This window comes from Setaria viridis, chromosome 9 (assembly GCF_005286985.2).
Source record: "Setaria viridis chromosome 9, Setaria_viridis_v4.0, whole genome shotgun sequence".
NCBI classification, from domain to species: Eukaryota; Viridiplantae; Streptophyta; class Magnoliopsida; order Poales; family Poaceae; genus Setaria; species Setaria viridis.
In genome coordinates, this window is record NC_048271.2 from 14657250 (window position 1) to 14678022 (window position 20773).

Sequence of the window (20773 nt, forward strand, 5' to 3'; positions counted from 1 at the left end):
GAAGACGGGTCGGAGGCGCGCCGGAGCCAGCGGGTGGAGACGACAGCAGCGTGCACGAGCCAGGTCGGGGAGTCGAGGCGGAGGAGGATCTTGGCTAGCAGGTTGTCGTCGCCGATCAGCACCGACGCGACAGGGCACGGCCCCTGCCTCTTCGTCACCGGCTCTAAAGGGGTGTTTGGATCTTTAGTCCGGACTAAAATTCATATCACATCGAATATTTGGAGGCTAATTAGCATGACTAAACATAAGCTACTTATAAAACTAATTACACATACGGAGGCTAATTCGTGAGGCGAATCTATTAAACCTAATTAATCCATCATTAGCACATATTTACTGTAGCATCACATTATCAAATCATGGAGTAATTAGGCTTAATAGATTCGTCTCGCAAATTAGCCTCCATCTATGCAATTGGTTTTGCAATTAATCTATATTTAATATTCTTAATTAGTATCTAAACATTCGATGTGATAGGAATTTTAGAAGGTTTAAAGAACTAAACATCCCCTAAGTCTATTTGTTTGAGCTTCTCGGCATGAAAAGTCAAATCTTGTAGCTTTAAAAAGCTGTAGATTCGAAAAAGGTGCGTTTATATAGAAAGCTGAATTTAGCTCAAAAGTTAAACAAATTTTCTAAAGGCTGGTGTTATCTTTTCGGAAGAAAAAAAAAACCCAACCAAAGCTCAAAAGCTGCACGGATATTTTGGGGCGAAGGCGAGTAGGGTTTGGTTGGATTCTCCTTTTTGCGGGCCTCGTGCCAACTAGCGAAACTAGGCCCAGTTGTGCGCTAAGTTTAGGGCCCATAGATCCACGATCAATTCGGCCCGGGAAAACTACATGGAAACCTTTTCATAGCCCACAAATACGCTGACAACCCTCGGCGGCCCTCTCGCCCCTCCCTCTCTCAGAAGTCACAGCTGCCCTGCTCCCGCCTCCACTAGGGCATAGACGCCCGGCGGCGCCGCCGCCGCTCACCATGTCGGACTCCGACGACTACGGTGAGTCCCCCACCCCACCCAACCTAAATTCGGTACTCCAATTTCTACTCTTCCATCCGATTTGTCCAGCTGTTTGATCGGTTTGGCCATTGTTTCGGTGTGGTTTCGGTGGGGGTTTAGTGGACTTGCCCGTCTCGGACAACGATGAGGATGAGGACGAGATGGAGGATGTGACGGATGAGGAGGATGAGCAGCACGTGGAAGAGCTCAAGCGGCTGTCAGAAAAGGTTTTGATCCCGTCCCCTCCGATATCTGCTCTGTGTTTTCCTCCGAAATTAAACTGTGTATCCATTGTTACTAGTTGTTAAACAACAATTTCTAGCAGCTTAAAGGGATGGTTGATCGTTACTGGTTGTGCTCACTAAGCTTATGTCTTTTCAAGGTTTACTGGTTGCGTTGATATGTGAGTGTAGGCTAGATTGTGCCTTTGTGCTGTTTGTTCTTTGGATGCTGTTAAAGGCTTCACAAGACGGGGTGGTTTTGGCCTAGTAGCTGGCGATTATTGGCTCTATTGTATCCATCCATGTTGAAATTGCGTGGTCAACCGTATGGATAGTTGTTTATTGATTCAGAAATGGATTATTGGACTGCAATATGCTGAGTTGTTACAGAAAAAGGCTGATACTTGGTTTTGCAGAGAAGGATAAAAACTGACATTGTGGTAGCAAACTAGTATTAATAGTATATTCCTCCAGAGGTGCATATAACAAATTAACAACGGCTGATGTTTAGCTGTTTTATGTTGGTACCATAAATGAGTTAACAATAATGTATTTTCTATGCTTGTTTTGTTCTCTTTTCCCCCCCTGTAGAGGTAGCTATGCTGCAACTTTCAGTAAGGAATGCCTCATAATCACTGTTTTTACCTACACTGCAGTTTCATTAGATTTAAGCACATCCATTCTCCAATAAGTAATTCTTAAGTTACACTTCTACCCTCTCTGTTGGTTGTATGTGAGCTTTTTTTCTTCTCTTCTTTGTTTCTTCTTCGTTCTTCCATTTTGCTTTGCCTCTAGGGGCTTTCTAAATGACTGGTATTTCTGATGCTTTCTCTAATACAATGACACAGCTCTCCTGTGTGTTTGAGAAAAAAAAAAGACAAACTTGGCCTGCCCCATTCATTGAATGTGGATGATGGCATTGTGATAGCATTTTGTCGCTCTTATTCTCCGGTATAACTTTCCAGTTTCTCAGTTGCTTAAGTTACTTTGATTGATTATATGCGAAAAATATTCTTCGTGGTAGATAGTTTTTGGCTAGTATTGTGGGCAGTGGCCTTCTTGATATTGGTTGCTTAAATCCTGAACTACATGAACTGTGGTTGCACAGTTTAACCTGAGTCACACAACTAGGTGCTCAGTTTTGTTCTTTGAATGGATCATTTCTCCCCTTCCTAGTTTTTCCTTTCTTTTATGCATGCCACCATATCATTGTTGGTTGTTTATGAGACTTCTGTACTTCTTTGTCGTAGGATCCTGAGTTCTACAAATATTTAGAAGAGAATGATAAAGGCTTGTTGGAATTTGATGATGATGATGAAATCAAGGTAAGCTGATCCCTTTTTGAAATTTTCTATAATAGAAGCATGAGAATGGACTCATTGTTGAATATTACCTTTGGATGAGCAGGAAACTGGGATTTCTGATGATGAGGAACCTGTCTCTAAAGACGAACCAAAGCAAAGTGCGAAACCTATTACAATGGAAAGGGTTGATTCCTGGTGCGCTGGAGTAGAGAATGACAAGATAGGTTCTATCCGTTCTATTCTTCAAGCTTTTCGGCAAGCCTGCCATTATGGTGAAGACCAAGGGGATAATTCAGCTCCAAAGTTCAGTGTCATGTCTGGTAGTGTACTTGATAAAGTAATGCACTTTGTTTTGAAACACATGGATAGAGTCCTCCGTAAATTACTTGGTGCCCCAAGCTCTGGAGGGAAGAAAGAGACAATCAGTGAGCTGATGCTGAGTAAGACATGGAAGAGGCATGGCAATCTTATGAGGATCTATCTTGCCAATGCGCTTCATATGATAACAGAGATGACTGATGAGCAAATGATAGCATTTACTATACACCGTGTCAGAGCATCTGCTGTTTTTCTGGCTGCTTTTCCATCGCTCCTGAGGAAGTATGTTAAGGTGCGTAGCTTGTGTTTCTGTTCTGCATATGCAGTTGCTTTCGGCATTGCCTCTGGTGTCCATATACAAACTTTGTCATTTACTTCTTTTTGCCTGCTCCAATTATAGGCTCTGCTTCATACCTGGGCTAGAGGACGAGGTGCAATGCCTCTTGTTTCTATTATGTTCCTTCGAGACTTGTGCATTCAATTAGGTTCAGATTGCCTTGACACATGCCTCAAGGGTATCTACAAGGCTTATTTGGTAAACTGCAAATTGTCCAAATCCATCAGTGGATCAAAACTTCAACACATACAATTCCTTGGAAATTGTGTCAGAGAATTGTATAGTCTTGATCCACAAAGTGCATATCAGCATGCTTTTGTTTTCATCCGTCAACTGGCGGTTATCTTAAGAGGAGCTCTTACTGAAAAGGGGCCAAAGGTATATGCTGTTGAACACTTGAACTCATTGTTATGCACTGGAACTTCATTGTTTACCTATGACCTGACAGAGAGTTATGTGCCTCTTGTTTTGTTTTGAAAGTCGGTGAAGGACAAAAGGCAGAAAGAAAGTAGCAAATCGACAAAAAAACAAATGGAGGTACTATTCATATTTCCACTCCTTGAGTACCTTTTCTGATATTGTACAAGTCATTCTAATACGTGTTTCATTCGTAATATCTTGAGTAATTCCCTTATTCTTACACCTCTTTTATTGAGATGATCTCACTTCTCCAAATGCTTCCCCCCTCCCTGTGATGATTAGAAACTGTTTGTTGTCCAACACTAAAGCAGTGTTATTCTATTGCTGGCTGCTGATGAGTTAACCTTGTTCTTATGCAGAAATCTTACCAAAAAGTTTATGAGTGGCAATACATATTCTGCCTTGAGCTTTGGACCAGTGTTGTGTGTGGATGTAGTTCTGAGGAAGAATTCCGACCTCTGGCTTATCCATTGACCCAAATAATTTACGGCGTGGCATGCCTTGTACCTAGCGCACGTTACTTCCCTGTACGCCTTAGATGTGTAAAGATGCTTAATTGCATTGCTGAAGCCACGGGTACCTTCATTCCAGTGTCCTCCCTTCTGCTTGATATGCTTGAAATGAAAGAACTCAGAGGACGTCCAGATGGAGGCGTAGGCAAAGCAGTGAATCTGTTAAGTGTTAAACAGGTGTGCTTTCTTGCAATATAATGTTTTATTACGAAACATGCCTTTTGAAGAGGCTTGTAACGGTTCTCTTCTCACGCAGGTGGATAAGAAAACAGTAAAGACACGTGCCTTTCAGGAAGCATGCATTTATTCTGTGGTCGATGAGCTAGCTAAACATTTGGCCCAATGGAGCTACTCCATCGCCTTCTTTGAGATGTCCTTTATTCCACTTGTTCGGCTCCGAAGCTTTTGCAAAACCATTAAAGCTGACAGATTTAGGAAGGAGATGAAGGATCTTATCCATCAGGTTTGCCAAGCATGTGCAGAAGACTTAGAATTATGGTATCTGATCCATGCGCACATAGCTTATCATCTCTGATTTCAGATAGAGGCCAATGTTGAGTTCATGAAGTCAAAACGTGCTGGGGTTGCATTTTCACCCAATGATCCAGCTGTGGAGTCATTTCTACAGGTATGAATCCTTCTACTGACTTGATGGCTTTGCTTTTTGCGCATTGTTTATTTTTACTACAATTCTTGTGTCATTTCGTGAACTTGTAATGTTCATTTCCCAACAGGCTGAAAAAGAAGAGCGTAGCAGACCTCTCTCAAAATATGTTGCTACTCTACACCAGAGAGCACAGGACAGGATGGATGCTCTGGACGAGACCAGGTTGGTTTCATCCGTGTTTAGCTAAGTTCATGTGTTAGTTCCTTCATATTATCTGGTAGTACATGGTACATTTTAGTAGTCTGTACGAACCACAAGAACATATGCATCACGATCATTTTGTAAGTACAGAACTGCATACTGATTAATGCCATTGGGTTCACTAACAACTCCTTCCCAACCAGTGTCATTGTGGGGGCGGAGTCGTCAACCTTCTCACGGAGGTTAACTGAAGCACAGAAGCAACAGGATGAGCAGGAAGACGATGAAGGCACCATTGCTTTCAGTAAGAACTTGCTGACTGAAAAGAAGAAGCCCAAGTATGTTCTGCTTTCCGCGGTGCACTTTCCTTTTTCCATTACTTGGCGTGGAAAACACATTAAACCTTTTGTTTGGTGTGCAGAACTGCAAAAGAAAAGAACAAGAAGCGACCCCGGGAGCATGATGATGTTGCTACTGAGGAGGATCGGGTTGAGGATTTAGTCCTGAGCTCAGATGATGAGGATGGTAACAACCAGGAATCGGACGAGGATGTCTCCGTTCCGGTGGAAGATGACAGTGATGAAGACTTCGTAGACCCTGACAGTGAGTATAAGAAACAAAAGAAGGCGAAGTTGAAGAAGAGGAACAAGCGCCAACCGTTGTCGAACAAGGCATCCTCTAAAACGAAAAGGAAGGTGCATCCCAAGAAGAAGGCCAAGCATTAGTTATGCTACATAGGACCCGGCAAATATGTTGTGATATGCTTCCGGTTGAGGATAACATTTTGCAAGTGAAAAAAAGTTTTGTTTTATTTCCCTAGAAATCTTCAGTCGTTTTGTCTATCATTTCCTGGAATATACTCGTAGCTAGTATTTGTGTCTGTTCGTTCGATTGTTCTTGCTGGAGGATCTGTGCTCTGAGTGAACTGCCAAGTGCTTTCCACGGAAATTCACCCTGACTATTCGTCGCAGAGTATGAAAACTAGCAATGCTGAACAGGATGCCTGTATATATGATAATTAAAGTGTCTTGTTTCTTGCTATTTCAAAATTAAACCATCCCGTAAAATTGTTTGTGTACTCATTCTATAAAATGTGGCAGCAAAATTCTGATGGGCCAACGCAGTTGACATTGCACGAAGCGGCCACACACGCCAAGCCGAACCGTGTGGGCCCAAGCCCGCCTTCCGCCGTCGCCATGACGCCGACGGCCTGATGATACTGTCTCGTTTCCGGACTCATCTTGCTCTCCTTAACCTTAATCCGCCTCCGTCTCGTGCTTAGCATCTTAATCCACTTCCGAGTCGCAAGCTTAACCCAACTCCTTTCCTTCGTCCTTCCTTTATCAATCCTCCCTCTCGATCATCTAGAAGCATAGTCGCAACCGCCGCCGAACTTGTCGCCACGGACGTGCAGCTCCCGCGACACGCGTGGCCACGTACGCCATGCACTCGCTGTTCCGACGCGCCAAGGCGCCGGCGGCGGCGTCCCCGCCGGCGCCGATGCCGATGCTGTCCTTCCCGGGCAAGAAGGCGCTGCGCTTCGCGGGGGACACCTCGGCGGCCGAGAGGGACGCGGACCTCGCCGTCCTGATGCACGCCCGCGCGCACGTCGTGCTCGCCTCGGAGAGCGCCAGGGCCAGCGCCGCGGAGGCCGCCGCCGCGCTCCGCGCGTACCTCCGCGTCGTCTACGCGTCGAAGATGATGGCCGGGCCCAGCCAGCAGAAGCTCAGCTTCGCGTGGCGCGACGCCGGGGACGAGAGCGACAAGAAGAAGGCCAAGGCCGAGTCCTCGTTGTCGTCGTTGGCGGCGGCGGCGCAGGGCCAGGGCCAGGGGCACACGTCGCTGGTGACGGAGTGGGCGGTGGCGCTCTTCGCGCTGGCCGCGGAGCTGGCCCGCGCCGCGGCGGCTGAGAACAGGCGCGGCGCCGACGGGATACGGCGCGCGTGCGGCGCGCTCTGCGACGCGGCGGGCGCGCGCGCGCACGACGCGGGCGACCACATGTGCCACGTCGGCGACCAGGCCTGCCTCGCCGCGTTCGAGCGCCTCATGCTCGCGCAGGCGCTCGAGTGCTACTTCGAGCTCGCCGTCGCCGGCGGGAAGCCGCCGGCGTTGTGCTCCAAGATTGCCCGGCAGGTGCGTACTCGTGCAAACTGCCTTGCTATTATAGGGCAAGAGAAAATATCTCTACTGTTCAAATTTAAATCATGATTTAATGGGGTTTAATAAATTAAAAAAACTTCACGTTTACTAAAAACACGGCAATGACAAGGAGATTTGTATTCTCTGTTGCAAGTGAAGTTAGCTGCCAATATGAGCAGCTTGGTCTATGTCCTGATCAAAATATTTTTTGAAGAAAAAAAAGCTAGTAATTGCCAAATGGTCTTCATAACAATTTTCTCTCCCCGCGTTTTGCAGGTCAGCCATGACTACAACGAAGTGTTCGTCAAGCTGGGCAGCCTCCAGCAGCAGCCGATCAACAAGTCGTGGGCGTTGCACGTGCAGGCCAAGGCCGCCTACTTCGACGCCGAGTCCAGCCTCCAGCGAGCGCGGGCGCTGCGCGAGCAGGGCGCCGGTTTCGTCGGCGAGGCGGTGGCGCGGCTCCGGCACGCGGTGTCGGTTCTAGACGCCGGCGGCGGCAAGACGGGCCCGCTAGGTAAGAAGGCGTCGTCGTCGTCGTCCACCGCGGCGGCGCTGGTGCCCGTGCGGGACGCGGCGGCGCGGCTCCGGAAGGAGGTGGAGGCCGAGCTGGCCGCCGCGGAGAACGACAACTGCCAGGTGTACTTCGAGCGCGTGCCGGCCGTCGACGCGCTCGAGGAGCTGCCTGCGCTGACAGAGCGGCTGGTGCGGCCCACCGCGGTGGAGAGGATACTCAGGGAACCGGACGGCGAGGCGGCATTGGCCAACGGCGGGGCGCCGACGATTCGCCATTGACGCTTTTGTGATGGAGGTGGTTAGAATTCTTTTCTCTTGTTACGCGCGCGAGTTTGTTTGTTGGTCTGCAAGTCTGTTCGAATCCAATCGTGTGCTCGGCGAGGAAATTAAACGCCGTGCAGCCATGGTTTGTGATTGATTCTTTTGTTTATGCTTTTGATGAGATGGGATGATTCCGTCGTATTCATCGTTTGATTGAGAAGCATCCATTGCAAAAGAGTGAAAAGCAGATCAGCTGAGAGTTGCATTCGTTTTATGTAGAGAATATACAGTTGTAAAAAAAAGTTTTAGTTCTAATAAGGACTCCTCGTGCGGAGCCGGAGCTGAAGCCGCGGAGCCATTTTTTTAGGCTCCACCATGCAGGTCTAAAACTCTAAAACCGCTCCGGCTCCTCCCAAATATGCCAAAAAAATGGCTCCGCGATTGATGCCGTTTGGTGCGGCTGCGGCTCCTCCGTGCTTCGGTAAACACGCGGAGTTGGAGCCGGAGTCCTGCCTAAGGAGCCCTAAATTTACTCAAGCTGTTCATGTTCATGGCCTTCGTTAGATGGACGCAGTCGCTATCGCTCCTCGTGTATCCGTCTGCCATAGCCATCACTACTTACAAGTCTCGAATTTAGCCTAGCAGCCTACTTAAACGAAGCCTTGCTTGACACGTCGTTGCAGACCTGCAGTTCAAATTTGTGCCGAGACTTGAAGAAGGGTCGAGGAAAATCAGAAAATAAATTGAATTAAAATCACTCACAAATCGTAAATCTAGACTGCGCATAATGTACTTAATTAGCTCTATTTCCGTTTATACTTTATTTGGTAATAAGTCAACATGTCGAATTTTGACCATTTAATATTTAAACAAATATTGAATGTTGGTTCTTGGTAGCCTACTTTTGATCTAATCATACTTCCATGCTATATAATTATATATTTTAAAATTATCATTAATCGGAGCTTCATCGGTCAAGGTCAACTATGACAAGGGGGAAAAAACAGGCAAAGTTTTTTAGAAGAAGCTGGACAAATCCTCCTGGGCAGTGGGCACGATTGGAAAATGGCCCAACTATGAGAGGCCATGGTTCCGAAAAAGGCACGGTCCAGTAACTCGGACTTCTTCAAATTAAAGGATAAGAAAGGAAAGAATCATTTCCCTTTTTTGCTAAAGTGTACTTCTTCTTGAAGCAAAATTGCTGCTGCTAAGTATTTTCGAAATTTAAATGAATTTATATTTAAAACATGAAAACTGTTTTCTAATCTATAGGGGAAGATTGAAACAAAACCAGATATCCACATTGTTAATTTGTTAATCTACCGTTGTCAAGTTAAACAAAATTAAATAATATGCACGTTTGCTCCTGAAGTAACGAACTTTCAAACAGAGGCAAAAATAGTCCATATCAGTCGATATGAATTTACAACAAGTCAACACATAACCCCGGGAGAGTGTTAGTTTACATTGAAAGAAAACACATATGCATCAACATTTATCAGTATCACTTCAGGAACACTTTTTTTTTTATCACGGCATAAAAATTGAGTGATTTGATCATCGAGCTCGATCCATCAATCCATCGCATTCGTGAACTGAAGCAGCGCGTGCTCCACTTCTTTCTCCTTTTCGCCGTGCGTGCATGCACCGATCATCTCACTCTATCAGCATGCAAACCTGGCCGGCCCGTGGCCATGGCATCGCAATGAACGACAAGTGTTTCTTCGAATCGATGTTGTCATATTTTTAGTATACGTCGTTAATGATCTCAGGGATCCGATCACTTGCCGGTGCTTAAAACATATACGGAGAGTAAAACAGTCATGTTGACACGTAGAAGAAAAATAAGAAAAAAAATAATAGTAGCACCAGTAAAAAAATCGATTTGTTAAAAAAATGCTGAAACTAGTTGCTACCTAACCGGAGTCTGCCCTCCTCTAGATAATTCGCCAGTTTCGATCTTTCCATGTGCGTAACACGTTAACCAGAACCTGGCCTCGGATCGAGTCAATTCTTGGCTTGGCCAAGGTGGGTGGATTTTATTTTCCGAAAATCCGAAACATATATTAGCAAGAAGAAGAGATTGATTCAGTTTATGAGATAATCTGGATCCTAAACCGTACAATACTTACGATTTGCAGCTACCAACCATCAACGGAGGCTGTGTCGTAGCTCTGGCTCCAGAACTTACTGCAGCCAAGTATCATTTGGTGCAGACGGTGCCATCAAGTTCCTCATCCATCTAAGCTCGAAAAGCCTTATTCTTGTGATTTTGTCTGAACTTCTCAGCCGATTGTACAAAAGCATTGTTGTGGTACTATTAGAAAGAAAAAGAGATTGACCTAGTTTATTGAGAAAAAAAAATGAGAGCTCCAAGAATTTTGAGAGCTAGAGATGACCACCTTCGGAAATTCTTGGAGGTGAAGCTGTGCCAAATAGGCCCAAAACCAAAGTAGAGCTTCTCTAATTTCAGAAAGAAATGTGTCAAGTAAGTTGTGTACAACCGTCATCTATCTGTGTAACCGTAGCAAAAACTTGCGGTTGTCCCAGATGAGACCTGCACCTGGAAGCCGGAGCCTTCCTGCAATGGCAGCCGCCTCAGTGGACGCTTGCCATTCATCAACAGCTTCCTCGGTTCCTCCACCCCTTCTAGAGTCCCCAACAGCTACGGGCGCCGGTTGGTGACGTGGTGTGCTGCATCTCTTTCGGTTTCCTCCGCTCTGCATTCCCTCCCGCCGCTTCGCGTCCCGTCGTCGTCCCTTCATAACCTCCGCTCTTCGATCTCCTCTTGGCTTCCACCGCGGCACCCGCACGAGCGTAGTGTCACAGAGAGCACGTCGTGCGTGCGGGCGCCGGCCATGAAGCCCGCCGCCGTGACCTCGCTCGGCGAGCCGGGCCACCTCCCGCACGCCGCATCCCGCCGACGCCGCCTGGCCGCGGTGCTCGCGCCGCTGCTCCTCTTCCTCGCCGCCGAGATCGCCTTCTCCTCCTCCACCCGCCTCAGCAACCAGCTCCTGCTACTCGCGCCTCGTGCCGATGCCACCCGTTCATCATCATCACCGTCCGTGTCGCCCCCGCCGCCTCCGCCTCCGCCTCCCACGCCGCCGCGTCTAGAGGAGGATGAGCAGCCGCAGCCTCAGCCTGAGCCTCAGAGGGTGGCGGTGTGCCTGGTGGGCGGCGCGCGGCGGTTCGAGCTGACGGGCCCGTCCATCGCGCGCCACGTGCTGGGCGCGCTCCCCGCGGGCGCCACCGACGTGTTCCTGCACAGCCCGCTCGACGCCGACGCCTACAAGCTCTCCGTCCTGGCGCGCGCCGCGCCGCCCGGGGCCGCGCTGGCCGCCGTGCGCGTGTTCCGGCCGGAGCGCATCGCCGTGACGCCGGAGCGCGCGCGCGCGCTCACGGGGATGAACTCGCCCAGAGGCATCCAGGTCAGTTCGCTCGATCGATGAATTCCTTGCCTCGCTTGCATGCCATGCTGCCCCGGCTGGACGGGTCGGCCAACGACCTTCCCGCGTGGGCGAGCGCACATGCGCGCGAAAGAAAACCACGCCCCGGTATGAACGCTTGTGAAAGCGTGACAACACGTTATTGCTAGTACTAGAATAATACTAGGATTCTGGAAGATGCATTTTGTTACTCCAAACACAGAAGATTTACAGGGTAGAGCACGTGGTACAATAGTACATGTCACGGCGGGTTACTTGATGGGGACTAAATTTTTGCAGAAATAGCATGTTTTGATGGCTAAACCCTAGTTTGCTTTGTTTGTCTAAAACGTGGTGTATTTTGTCTTTCTTCCTCCTCCCATTCCTTAGAGAGTCACTCCAGTGGCCAACATATTTGATGCGTCGTCTATTCCTTAATCTGTAATCCTCTTCCCACTTTCGATGCTACTCCCTCCGGTTCAAATTATAGGTCGTTTTTGACTTTTTTAGATTTATTATGCATTTAAACATACAGATGCATATGAACACCTAACCTATCCAAATGACCTTTAATTTGGGACTTTGGGACGGAGTCAGCAGCCGCTCTTTGTCTTGCTAACTTGTGGTTTCATTATGGTCAAAGTCGAGCTAATCCCTAAACTATCTGTTTGTTTGGTTTACTTCTGTTAACTATATCAAATTGTCCAGTTATTAGCCTCCAATAGGATTTTTCTTTTGCATTTCTTCATCATTGTTTTGGTAGGCAAACGGCATTTAGTAATTAATTGACCCTAGCTATACAAAATTGCAACTGACCCATCTTTTAGTCTCCATTATACAGTATTAATCTCGGCTCACGTTCTTCATGTTGAAGCTGAAAAGGTATTTAATGAAGAAGAAACCGTATGCATTCGCATAGTCGCATGTGGGCACAACCTTAGCAAAGTTTTTCAATTGTATCAGCCCGGATGAGACCTGGGTGGCTTCCTGCAACTGCAACGGCAGTCGACTCGGATGGAGGTTTGACGCCATTCTGGAATCTCCAAGAGGAAGAAAGGCATGCCAGCAGCCAGCTTTGCCGACTGACTTCCACCTTCCAAATTCTCAAACAACTCGGGTGATCGTTTAGCATTTGTCTGCTCCTAGCCTCCTAGAGCGAAATCACAGGATTCTGCTGCCACTGCTCTTGGTCGCGTCCGGCCTGACGCCCCGCGACGCGTCGAGCGATCGTGTCCCCTCGCTTTCATATATAGCTTCGCCGCCGGTTCTCGCCGCAACCATCGCATTTGATTCGCCAGTCGCGAGCCATGAAGGCCGCGGCGTCGCTCGGCGAGCCTGGCCTCCTCCCCGCCGCCTCTCGCCGCCGCAGCCGACGCCGCCTGACCGCGGTGCTCGGGCCGCTGCTCCTCTTCCTGGCCGCCGAGCTCTCCTTCCCTTCCCACCAGCCCCGCGTCGCGTCCCCTAACGACGACGCCACTTCCTCTTCCTCATCCCCTTCGCCACCGCGTCGCGACGGGCAGCCGCAGCAGCCCCGGGTGGCGGTGTGCCTGGTGGGCGGCGCGCGGCGGTTCGAGCTGACGGGCCCGTCCATCGCGCGCCACGTCCTGGCGCCGCTCCTCGCCGCGGATCGGTACGCCGCCGACGTGTTCCTGCACAGTCCGCTCGACGCCGACGCCTACAGGCTCTCCGTCCTGGCCCGCGCCGCGCCGCCCGGGGCCTCGCTGGCCGCCGTGCGCGTGTTCCGGCCGGAGCGCATCGCCGTGACCCCGGCGCGGGCGCGCGCTCTCACCGCGGACCACTCGCCCAAAGGCATCCAGGTCAGGGTCAGCTCACTTGTTCCTTCCTCCTTCCCTCCTTGCCCCCCTCCTCGCGTGCATGTGAAAGCATGCCAATTTGGCCTGTGGAATAGTGCTCGGATTCTCAACGCACGATGGCATTTTCCAAATCCAAACGTGGCCACAACACATCAGCACGTGGTAGACTGCATGAACTGTAAACATTTTTTGAGGGGTGTTTGGAGTAGGGGGTAAAACTTTATCCTGTTGTGACATTAATCAAAAAATGATAACATTTTTTAGTCACGCAGGGCTTGCTGCAGTACTTCCATCTTGTGGAGGGATGCCTGGAGCTGATCCGGGAGCGCGAGATCCGGGGCAACTTCACCTACGCCTGGGTCCTCCGCACCCGCGTCGACGGCTTCTGGTCGGCGCCGCTCGATCCCGACGGCGCCTTCCACCCGGCCGCCTACGTGGTGCCGGAGGGCTCCCGCTTCGGGGGCCTCAACGATCGCCTGGGCGCGGGGCCCCGCGCTGCCTCGGACGCCGCGCTCGCCCGCCTCTCCGCGCTGCCGCGCCTCGCCGCCGCGGGGCACCGGGACCTCAACTCCGAGTCGGCGTTCCGCGCGCAGCTCCGCGCCGCGGGCGTGCCGGCGCGGGAGCGCCGCTTCCCGTTCTGCGTGCTCAGCGACCGGACCTACTCGTTCCCGCCGTGGGCCAGGTCCGCGGTGCCCGTGGCGTCGCTGGCGTCGCCTGGCCCGCTCAGCGGGGCCAAGTGCCGGCCCTGCCGCCCGGCCTGCCGCAGCGGGTGCGTCGCGCGGCACGTCGCCAGGCTCCACAGCTGGTGGAGCTGGACCGAGTGGCGGGGCGGGGCGCTGGAGCTCTGCGACGCCAGCGGGCCGTGGGAGCGTGGGTGGGAGGCGCTGTTCGACGAGGTCGCCGGCGCCGAGGCCGCGGCGGTGCGCCGGAGCGTGGCGCGGATGGGCGCGGAGGAGTGCGTGGCGGAGGTGGAGGCGCTCAGGGCGCGCGCGGAGCGGTGGGACGCGCCCAGCCCCGCCGAGATATGCCGCATCAGGTATGGAGTTGGGGTGGGGTCGCCGCCGGCGGGTCTCCCCGGCAATTCTTCGGCAGACGGTGACAGTAACACTACTGTTATCGAACAGTGAACATCCTTTGAGTTCTTAGAAAGACGAGGAAATTGGGATACGGATACAAACTCGAAATCTTCTTTTGTTTTTTGAAAGACCGAAATCTTCTTTTGTACAAAATTGCTGTAGTCTTAAAAGTTCAGATAAGAAATGAATACTAGATATAAAAATCCAGCGGTGTACATCAGCATTGAGATTTTTCGCCTCTACAGCATGAGCATCAAGACTCTACAGCATCGCCTTTTTTTTTTCCGGATAATCGCGGCCTTATTGTGTTGGCATGAAATATGTATTTGCGGACTGTCTTTAAAATGGAGGAATTTTACAGGAAAAGTTCATTTTATATAATATTTGGTGCAAAATCCCACATTTTCATACTGGACACAAAAGCAAAGATACGAACAAACATTTGGAAAAAACACTAAGTAAGCAATCTTTTAATTTGATTTGTCAAAAACTTATGCTACGTCCGGTCAAAATTTGTTGATGCTATCCATGTTTTACATGGTACTAGCAAAATACCCGTGCGTTGCTACGGTAAAAGATCGATTGTGTTTTTCAAACTAATGACATTTTATACCAACACAAATGCTGCCATATCCTTTTTTTCCTTTCGGTTCCCGATAACAACTATATCCAGCATTTAACATTTCCTAAGTTTAAGAAGTTTTGTAGTGGCTACTTGTTACCATGCATCAATTCTAACATCCAAGAGCGAAAACATATCACATTCACATTTAAGCAGTACTCCTATCAGCTATATTGTTTGCTTGATATTTTCACCATTACCCAAAGAATGAGATGTCCCAGCCATCTGATCGTGCAATTTAAGCAGAAATGCCACACCCGGCAAGAACTCATAAAGTCTGGCATTTTGTGCTTTCAAGGATCACCTTCGATTTCTAGCACTCGTGGCTATTTTGGACTCCCTTTGGAGCCTCTCTTCAAGGATTCTAGTCCTCTCAGCAGTAGCTGTTCTTTCTTTTTCCATTTCTTGTTGGTGCCTCTCTTCAAGCATTATTGTCCTCTCAGCAGCCGCAGCTCTTTCATTTTCCAATTCTTGTTGGTGCCTCTCTTCAAGTGTTCTTGTCCTCTCAAGGGCAGCTGCTCTTTCATTTTCCAATTGCCTACAGGTGTGATCAAGTAACAAGTATACACGATTACACATTGTTGTTCATAGGGCCAAAATTCTGTTAAAGAAACTTTTGAGGAAGCTCACTCCATTAATTTGGAGTTCTTTGCCTTTAATTGGCTTATGTGAGCATCATATCTCCCCATGATTCTTGTAGTACTCTGGAATACGTGTTAGAAAATTACAACCAATAATAGTCATTACCTTCAATCAAACTCGTGGAAGAAATGTGTTTACATCATTGAACAATGCGAGAATATCTCCACTCAGGTTATCATCATCCTGCACAATCATCCTAGCATGGAATGAGCTGCCTGCCATAACCGAGGTATTGGTCATTTGTACAGCTAGTGCTTGTCGCTGGTACTCAGTACCAGAGGTCGCTGGAGGCCCAAAAGTCTGTGAATCCTGCCTGGGGGCTAACTGATCATGGGCAAGGGCAACCATCTCCTCTGGGATAGGTGGTGGTTGCCACACAATCAAGGCTCCAGTCTCCGCAGAAAGATGGCATGCTGAGTAAAAGTCTCCACACCTGATTCGTGACAAAGCATCTCTTCCAATAGGAGCAAGATTCTGAAAAAAGAATGCAATTTAAGGACTATAAAAAACTAACCCAACCTATGAACAATAAGGAGCATTGAGCAGACTACGAACAAACATGGAGGGAAGAAACAAACAATACCTGAGCTTCTCCAATGGAGCAGGGCCCAAAAGAACGTCGCACGTCGGGCATTTTGTATCCCCCTTCGTCAATTTGTCATATATGCATTGCCTGCAAACTGAACAAAGCATGCTATTATCGATGACTGAAGAAATGGAAGTCCAGGATGTTTACGGATTGCTAGCACAACAGCTCTATAATTCATTTCATGACAGCGCTACACGATGGCATTGAGCAGCTAGGACTGGGTGACAAGACACTCGCGCACAGATCGAGAACCCTCTGCACTCATGCTCAGGTGATCTAATTGTGAGTTGCAACTGATGCGCACCTGACCACTGCCCAGTTGAAAGCCCCTATTACAGTGTCGAAATCGAATGGAATCCAATCGATGGCAGGCGAACTGGAACTGGTCAAGAAGGCCATTACCATCCCCGCCCGCCGGCCACGGCCAGGACGCCCACATCTGCAAACTTTTGGGGAACGCCGCCCCCAGAAGAGGAAGTAGAGGAAGTAGCATTTCGATCGAGGATCCCTGATCCCATCAGCTTACGCGGAGGAGGCGGGGGAGCGAGCTTACAGGCATGGAGGCACTCGGAGATGGAGGTGGCGTCGCGGAGGAGGCCGCCGCAGATTCCGCAGCTGAGGCACGGCGCGACGGCCGAGCGGCGTACCACCACCGCATCCGCTGCGGCGCCCTCGCGGCCGCCGCCTCAGCTCTGCCGCGCGGAGGTGCCGCGAGGTGGCGGTCCTGGCGGCAGGAGAGCGGTGCTGTTGGGGAGCGGGTCCGCCGTCGCCGGAGCCGAGGCTCGCCGGCTTCCCCGTACCATTGCCGATGCGGGGCGGCACGAACGCGCCGGCGAGAAGTTGGCCCACCGCCCGAACACGGCACCTCCTTTTTCCCGATCCAGATCCGGCGCGGGGCGCGGCTCGGAGGGCGGAGGGAGGGGGCCGCTGGCCGCCCGGCTCCCCGGCTCCGCCACCCGCCCTCGCTCCCTACCGCTCAACTCCCACCGCCCCCTTCCTGCTCTCCGTCGCCGCCGCCCTGCTCCCGTCGGATCCAAATCCGGCGCGGGATGCGGCTCGGAGGGAGGGTGAAGCGATTACCGTTTGTTTCAGTTTAACCCCTTCCCTTACTTCTTTTTTCCACCCGAGCCACCAATTTGTTAGAATTTGGACCGCGTGTTGATTCCAGGAAAATTGAGCGGCTTTTTTGAAAATTGACCACGAGGGTCGACCGTTGCAAGAAGCATCCTAGCTTTCCTCTTTTTTCCACCCGAGCCCCCCTATATTCAGAATTGGATTGCGGGTTGATTTCACGAAAGTCTGAGGGGTTTTTTGCAAAACGAGCGCGACGGACGAAAATTGCTGGCAGAGACGTTACTCGCTTTAATAATACGATATAGATTTGAGGTGCAACTTCGACACTATTTCCATCGTAATATGGTTATGATATAAGTGCACGAGGTTATGAAGTCACTTTTTATGACGAAAACAATGTATCGGTGTTTAGACCCAACAACCTACCGAGAGGGATGTCCGAGGTAGTGTTTTGGTTGCTCGGGCTCGTTGAGATTAGGAACTCGAAGGTAAACGTAGACACACAATTTAGACAGGTTCAGGCCGCTGAATAGCGGTCGGTTGATTTACAAAGTCGGATACGACTAGAGGAGTTCACTTATTACAGCGAGTAATTTCGTAATCCTAGATTAGTTCCGCCCTGCGCCATGGTCTCCATGTCAGATGCATCTTGATATTCAGCCTCATATTTGGAACTATCTAAATCTTCTTATTGGGGGAAAATATTAACGATTTCCTCATTTTCCTTAAACGACGATCATAAGGGCCCGGGCCCACCTCCAGCAACAGTGACCTCCGCCGACTTAGCCGGACCCCCGGGCGCAAGGGGTCGGACGTGCCTGACCCCTCGCGGCAAGTCTCCGCCTTGCCTGACCCCTTGTTGCAAGGTTCCGCCTCGCCCGACCCCGGGCGCTAGGGGTCGGACGTGCCCGACCCTCGTTGTAAGGCTCCGCCTCTCCCGACCCCGGGCGCAAGGGGTCGGACGCATCCGGACCCAGTGGACAGAGCTTTGCCTCGCCCAAGGACGTGCGTGGACCAGCAGACGAGGGCGCAGATCTTGTGGGCCCCCACCGATCTCGCCATAAATGCCACCGATGGGGCGTGCATGACCGGAACACGGCTCTAACACACAGAGAGGCGCCCGCGTTCCTCGACGTGACCCGCCGGAGTTTTCGAGCGGCGTACTGCTGCCACGACTGTGCAGGGCTACAGCTGCACCGTCCTAACCCTACCCTGTGGCATTCGTCATAGGGCACTCTGGCCCATGTTGCAAGATGCGCCGCTCGATTTCCCGCTCGGCCTGGCGGCAAGGGTGTGTCAGCCGCGCCTCCCGTGTCCTCTCGTGCAACCATCCGAGCCTTACGCACATAGAAAACAAATTTACTTGCCAGAGTCTTGACCCGTGATTCTTGACAATGACACTTCTGGTAGGCTCATAGATGTATGTACGACAATCCGAATGTAGCAGAACCGAGTACTTTTAAAATCTCCACCAACTACTCTTGATACTTCTCGAGTACTTCATCTGGTTGGATCTTTAAAGGTGTCTAAAACTGCCATGAGGCTGGAATGTGTTCAAGTCTTATTAAACTTGACTTTGTAATCTTCATTCTTGAATTTTTATGGTAGTGCGACGAAAGTCGCACTTCATATGGAGTAGCCTTTGAGCCTTAGGTTGAATCGAAGAATCAGACTGAGGGCCAATCTGTAATTTGCATCAATTCCCCCTTAAAACTCGGAGAAAAAACTTTTTATCGATGGACACATGGCACATAGCTCCCGAGCCTTTAGCCAAACTAGTTTGGTGGGTATAAGGGTCAACCTTTGGTCAACGTGACCATCTTTGAAAAATAATCTTATTTCTTCCCAAAATAAAGGCAACTACTAATCAAATTCCCTAATTTTAAGGAATCCTTTAAATTGAAAAGATCCACTGCTCAGGTTCGCTGTGGTGCTATAAATAATGGGGGAATTTATCCTCTCTATTTCACCCTTTGCCTTTTGCCTCTTCATCTTCCGCACAGTAGCCCTAGCATCGCTGACACTGCTCAATCTCCAAGTGCTAGCGCCAGCGTTCCACCACACACATAGCTCCCCGAGCGTATGTGAGAGAAAACACTCGTAACATCTAGATGGGTAGGAAAGCTTCTGGATCCAAGAATGCCGGGGGTGAGAAAAACAAAAAGTTCAACAAAAAGGAGCTGCAATTACGGGCGCCCAAGTACGGAAAAACCAATCAGACTGCGCCGCCCAATCCCGTTGCTGCTTGCAAGCAATCAACCTTGAAGGAGGAGGAAATCAAGATGCTCGTGGCCGCCAAGTTTCTCCAAGACCGAAACTTCATCAAGTGGAGATCTGCTTATGACGACGCCTACCCTTTGGAGGCCTATCCCAATGAGACGATAATTTTTGCCCATTTTATCGAGCGAGGTCTTGCATTGCTAACCTCAGATTTCTTCTGAGGTTTACTGGATTATTGTAAGTTGGAGTTGGTTCATTTAAACCCCAATGGGATCTTCCATGTGGCAATCTTCGTGCATTTTTGTGAGGTTTTTCTAGGAATCAAACCCCACTTTCAGCTTTTTTGGAAGTTTTTCTAGGTGAAACCGCAACCCAAGACAGAGCACACAACCCTTGTTAGTGGTGCAGGAATCTAGATGCGGCAGACGATGAGTGATCAATATTTGGACTATGAACTCATAGATTCTAATGCAGAGCGGAAGGAAAGATGGTGCTACATTGGCAACCACGGTCCTCAACTACCCAAGTTAACAGGTCACAGGCCTATATGGAACAACCATTGGTTGGATGAACCAAACACTTCAGAGTGCATGCAAGTACCCAATCTGATGAAGTAGATAGCAGATCTGAAGAAACAGGATCTGACTGGTCTTGGAGTCGCCTTCAGCTTTATGAAGTGACGGATTCAACCTCTGCAGCAGCACTGCCATATAGGCTACGAGTACACTGGCCCGACTGATCCGTTGAGATTTTCTGCAGACGACATCATCACTGACGAGACCATGGTCAGGCTGGGCCGCATGTTCGAGAATGTGAACAGGATCTCCACTATTGTGCAGTAATTTAGCGCCTTGCACCCACCCAAGCCTGTAAGTGCTCATGGCCGCAGCCCCTGAGTGCTTATTGTCTCTTGCTTTCTTGCTAAATTGTTGTCGTTCACACGAAGATGTTGCTTTGTACTACTTACTCCTCCTCCTCCCAGTTCAGAAGTTGCCTCTGATGCTACCCTTTGCATGATTACGTTGGTGGATGTGAGGGCTGATGAAGAAGAGGGGGAAGAAGTAGTCGAGTCCTCCAACGGCACCAGCTCTAACGCCGCTGAGCAATTTGAGGTCAAGGCCCGGCCGACTGTTAAAGCTAGTGCCTCATCCAGGGCTGGTAAACTTTCTGCGACAGAAGCCTTGGGACTAACAATCCCGCCACCACCAAAGAAACCTTGATTCGTTGTGGCAAAGTGGATCGTGAAGAAGTCTATGGCTGCTCAGGATACCCCGCCCAAGGTAATTACCTTTGAGGAGGGTCAAGACCTCGAGTACCACTCTTTGCCGAAGAATGTTTCCAACATCACCATCGTGTCTACTCTGGATGACACTACAGGTGATTGAGCTGGTGATGGATGCGAAAAGGCAGCTGCTTTGGCTGCTCAAGACAAGTCGCCGGTGACTGATGAGGTAATTGAGGTTGACGACGATCCGTCA

At 49.8% G+C, this 20773-nt stretch overlaps 3 protein-coding genes and 1 pseudogene across 3 annotated transcripts; 3 read left to right on the forward strand and 1 right to left on the reverse strand.

Moving 5' to 3' along the window:
- Positions 1-859: 859 nt before the first annotated feature.
- Positions 860-5890, forward strand: LOC117839031 (nucleolar complex protein 2 homolog). Its single transcript, XM_034719265.2, has 12 exons — positions 860-1000; positions 1121-1227; positions 2472-2546; positions 2629-3135; positions 3244-3558; positions 3661-3717; positions 3960-4289; positions 4369-4575; positions 4654-4740; positions 4847-4941; positions 5124-5258; positions 5342-5890. Exons 1-12 carry the CDS (start codon positions 979-981, stop codon positions 5643-5645), a joined length of 2241 nt encoding a protein of 746 aa, XP_034575156.1. The 5' UTR covers positions 860-978; the 3' UTR covers positions 5646-5890.
- Positions 5891-6222: 332 nt separating this feature from the next.
- Positions 6223-8192, forward strand: LOC140221326 (uncharacterized). The gene is made up of 2 exons (XM_072290813.1): positions 6223-7053; positions 7336-8192. The coding sequence occupies exons 1-2, from the start codon at positions 6364-6366 to the stop codon at positions 7849-7851; spliced, it is 1206 nt and encodes a 401-aa protein (XP_072146914.1). The 5' UTR covers positions 6223-6363; the 3' UTR covers positions 7852-8192.
- Positions 8193-10366: 2174 nt separating this feature from the next.
- On the forward strand, positions 10367-14414 carry LOC117840024 (uncharacterized). The gene is made up of 3 exons (XM_072291198.1): positions 10367-10930; positions 12787-13075; positions 13345-14414. The coding sequence occupies exons 1-3, from the start codon at positions 10692-10694 to the stop codon at positions 14197-14199; spliced, it is 1383 nt and encodes a 460-aa protein (XP_072147299.1). The 5' UTR covers positions 10367-10691; the 3' UTR covers positions 14200-14414.
- A 524-nt stretch (positions 14415-14938) lies between these two features.
- LOC117835316 (uncharacterized) lies at positions 14939-16804 on the reverse strand (annotated as a pseudogene).
- Positions 16805-20773: the final 3969 nt, after the last annotated feature.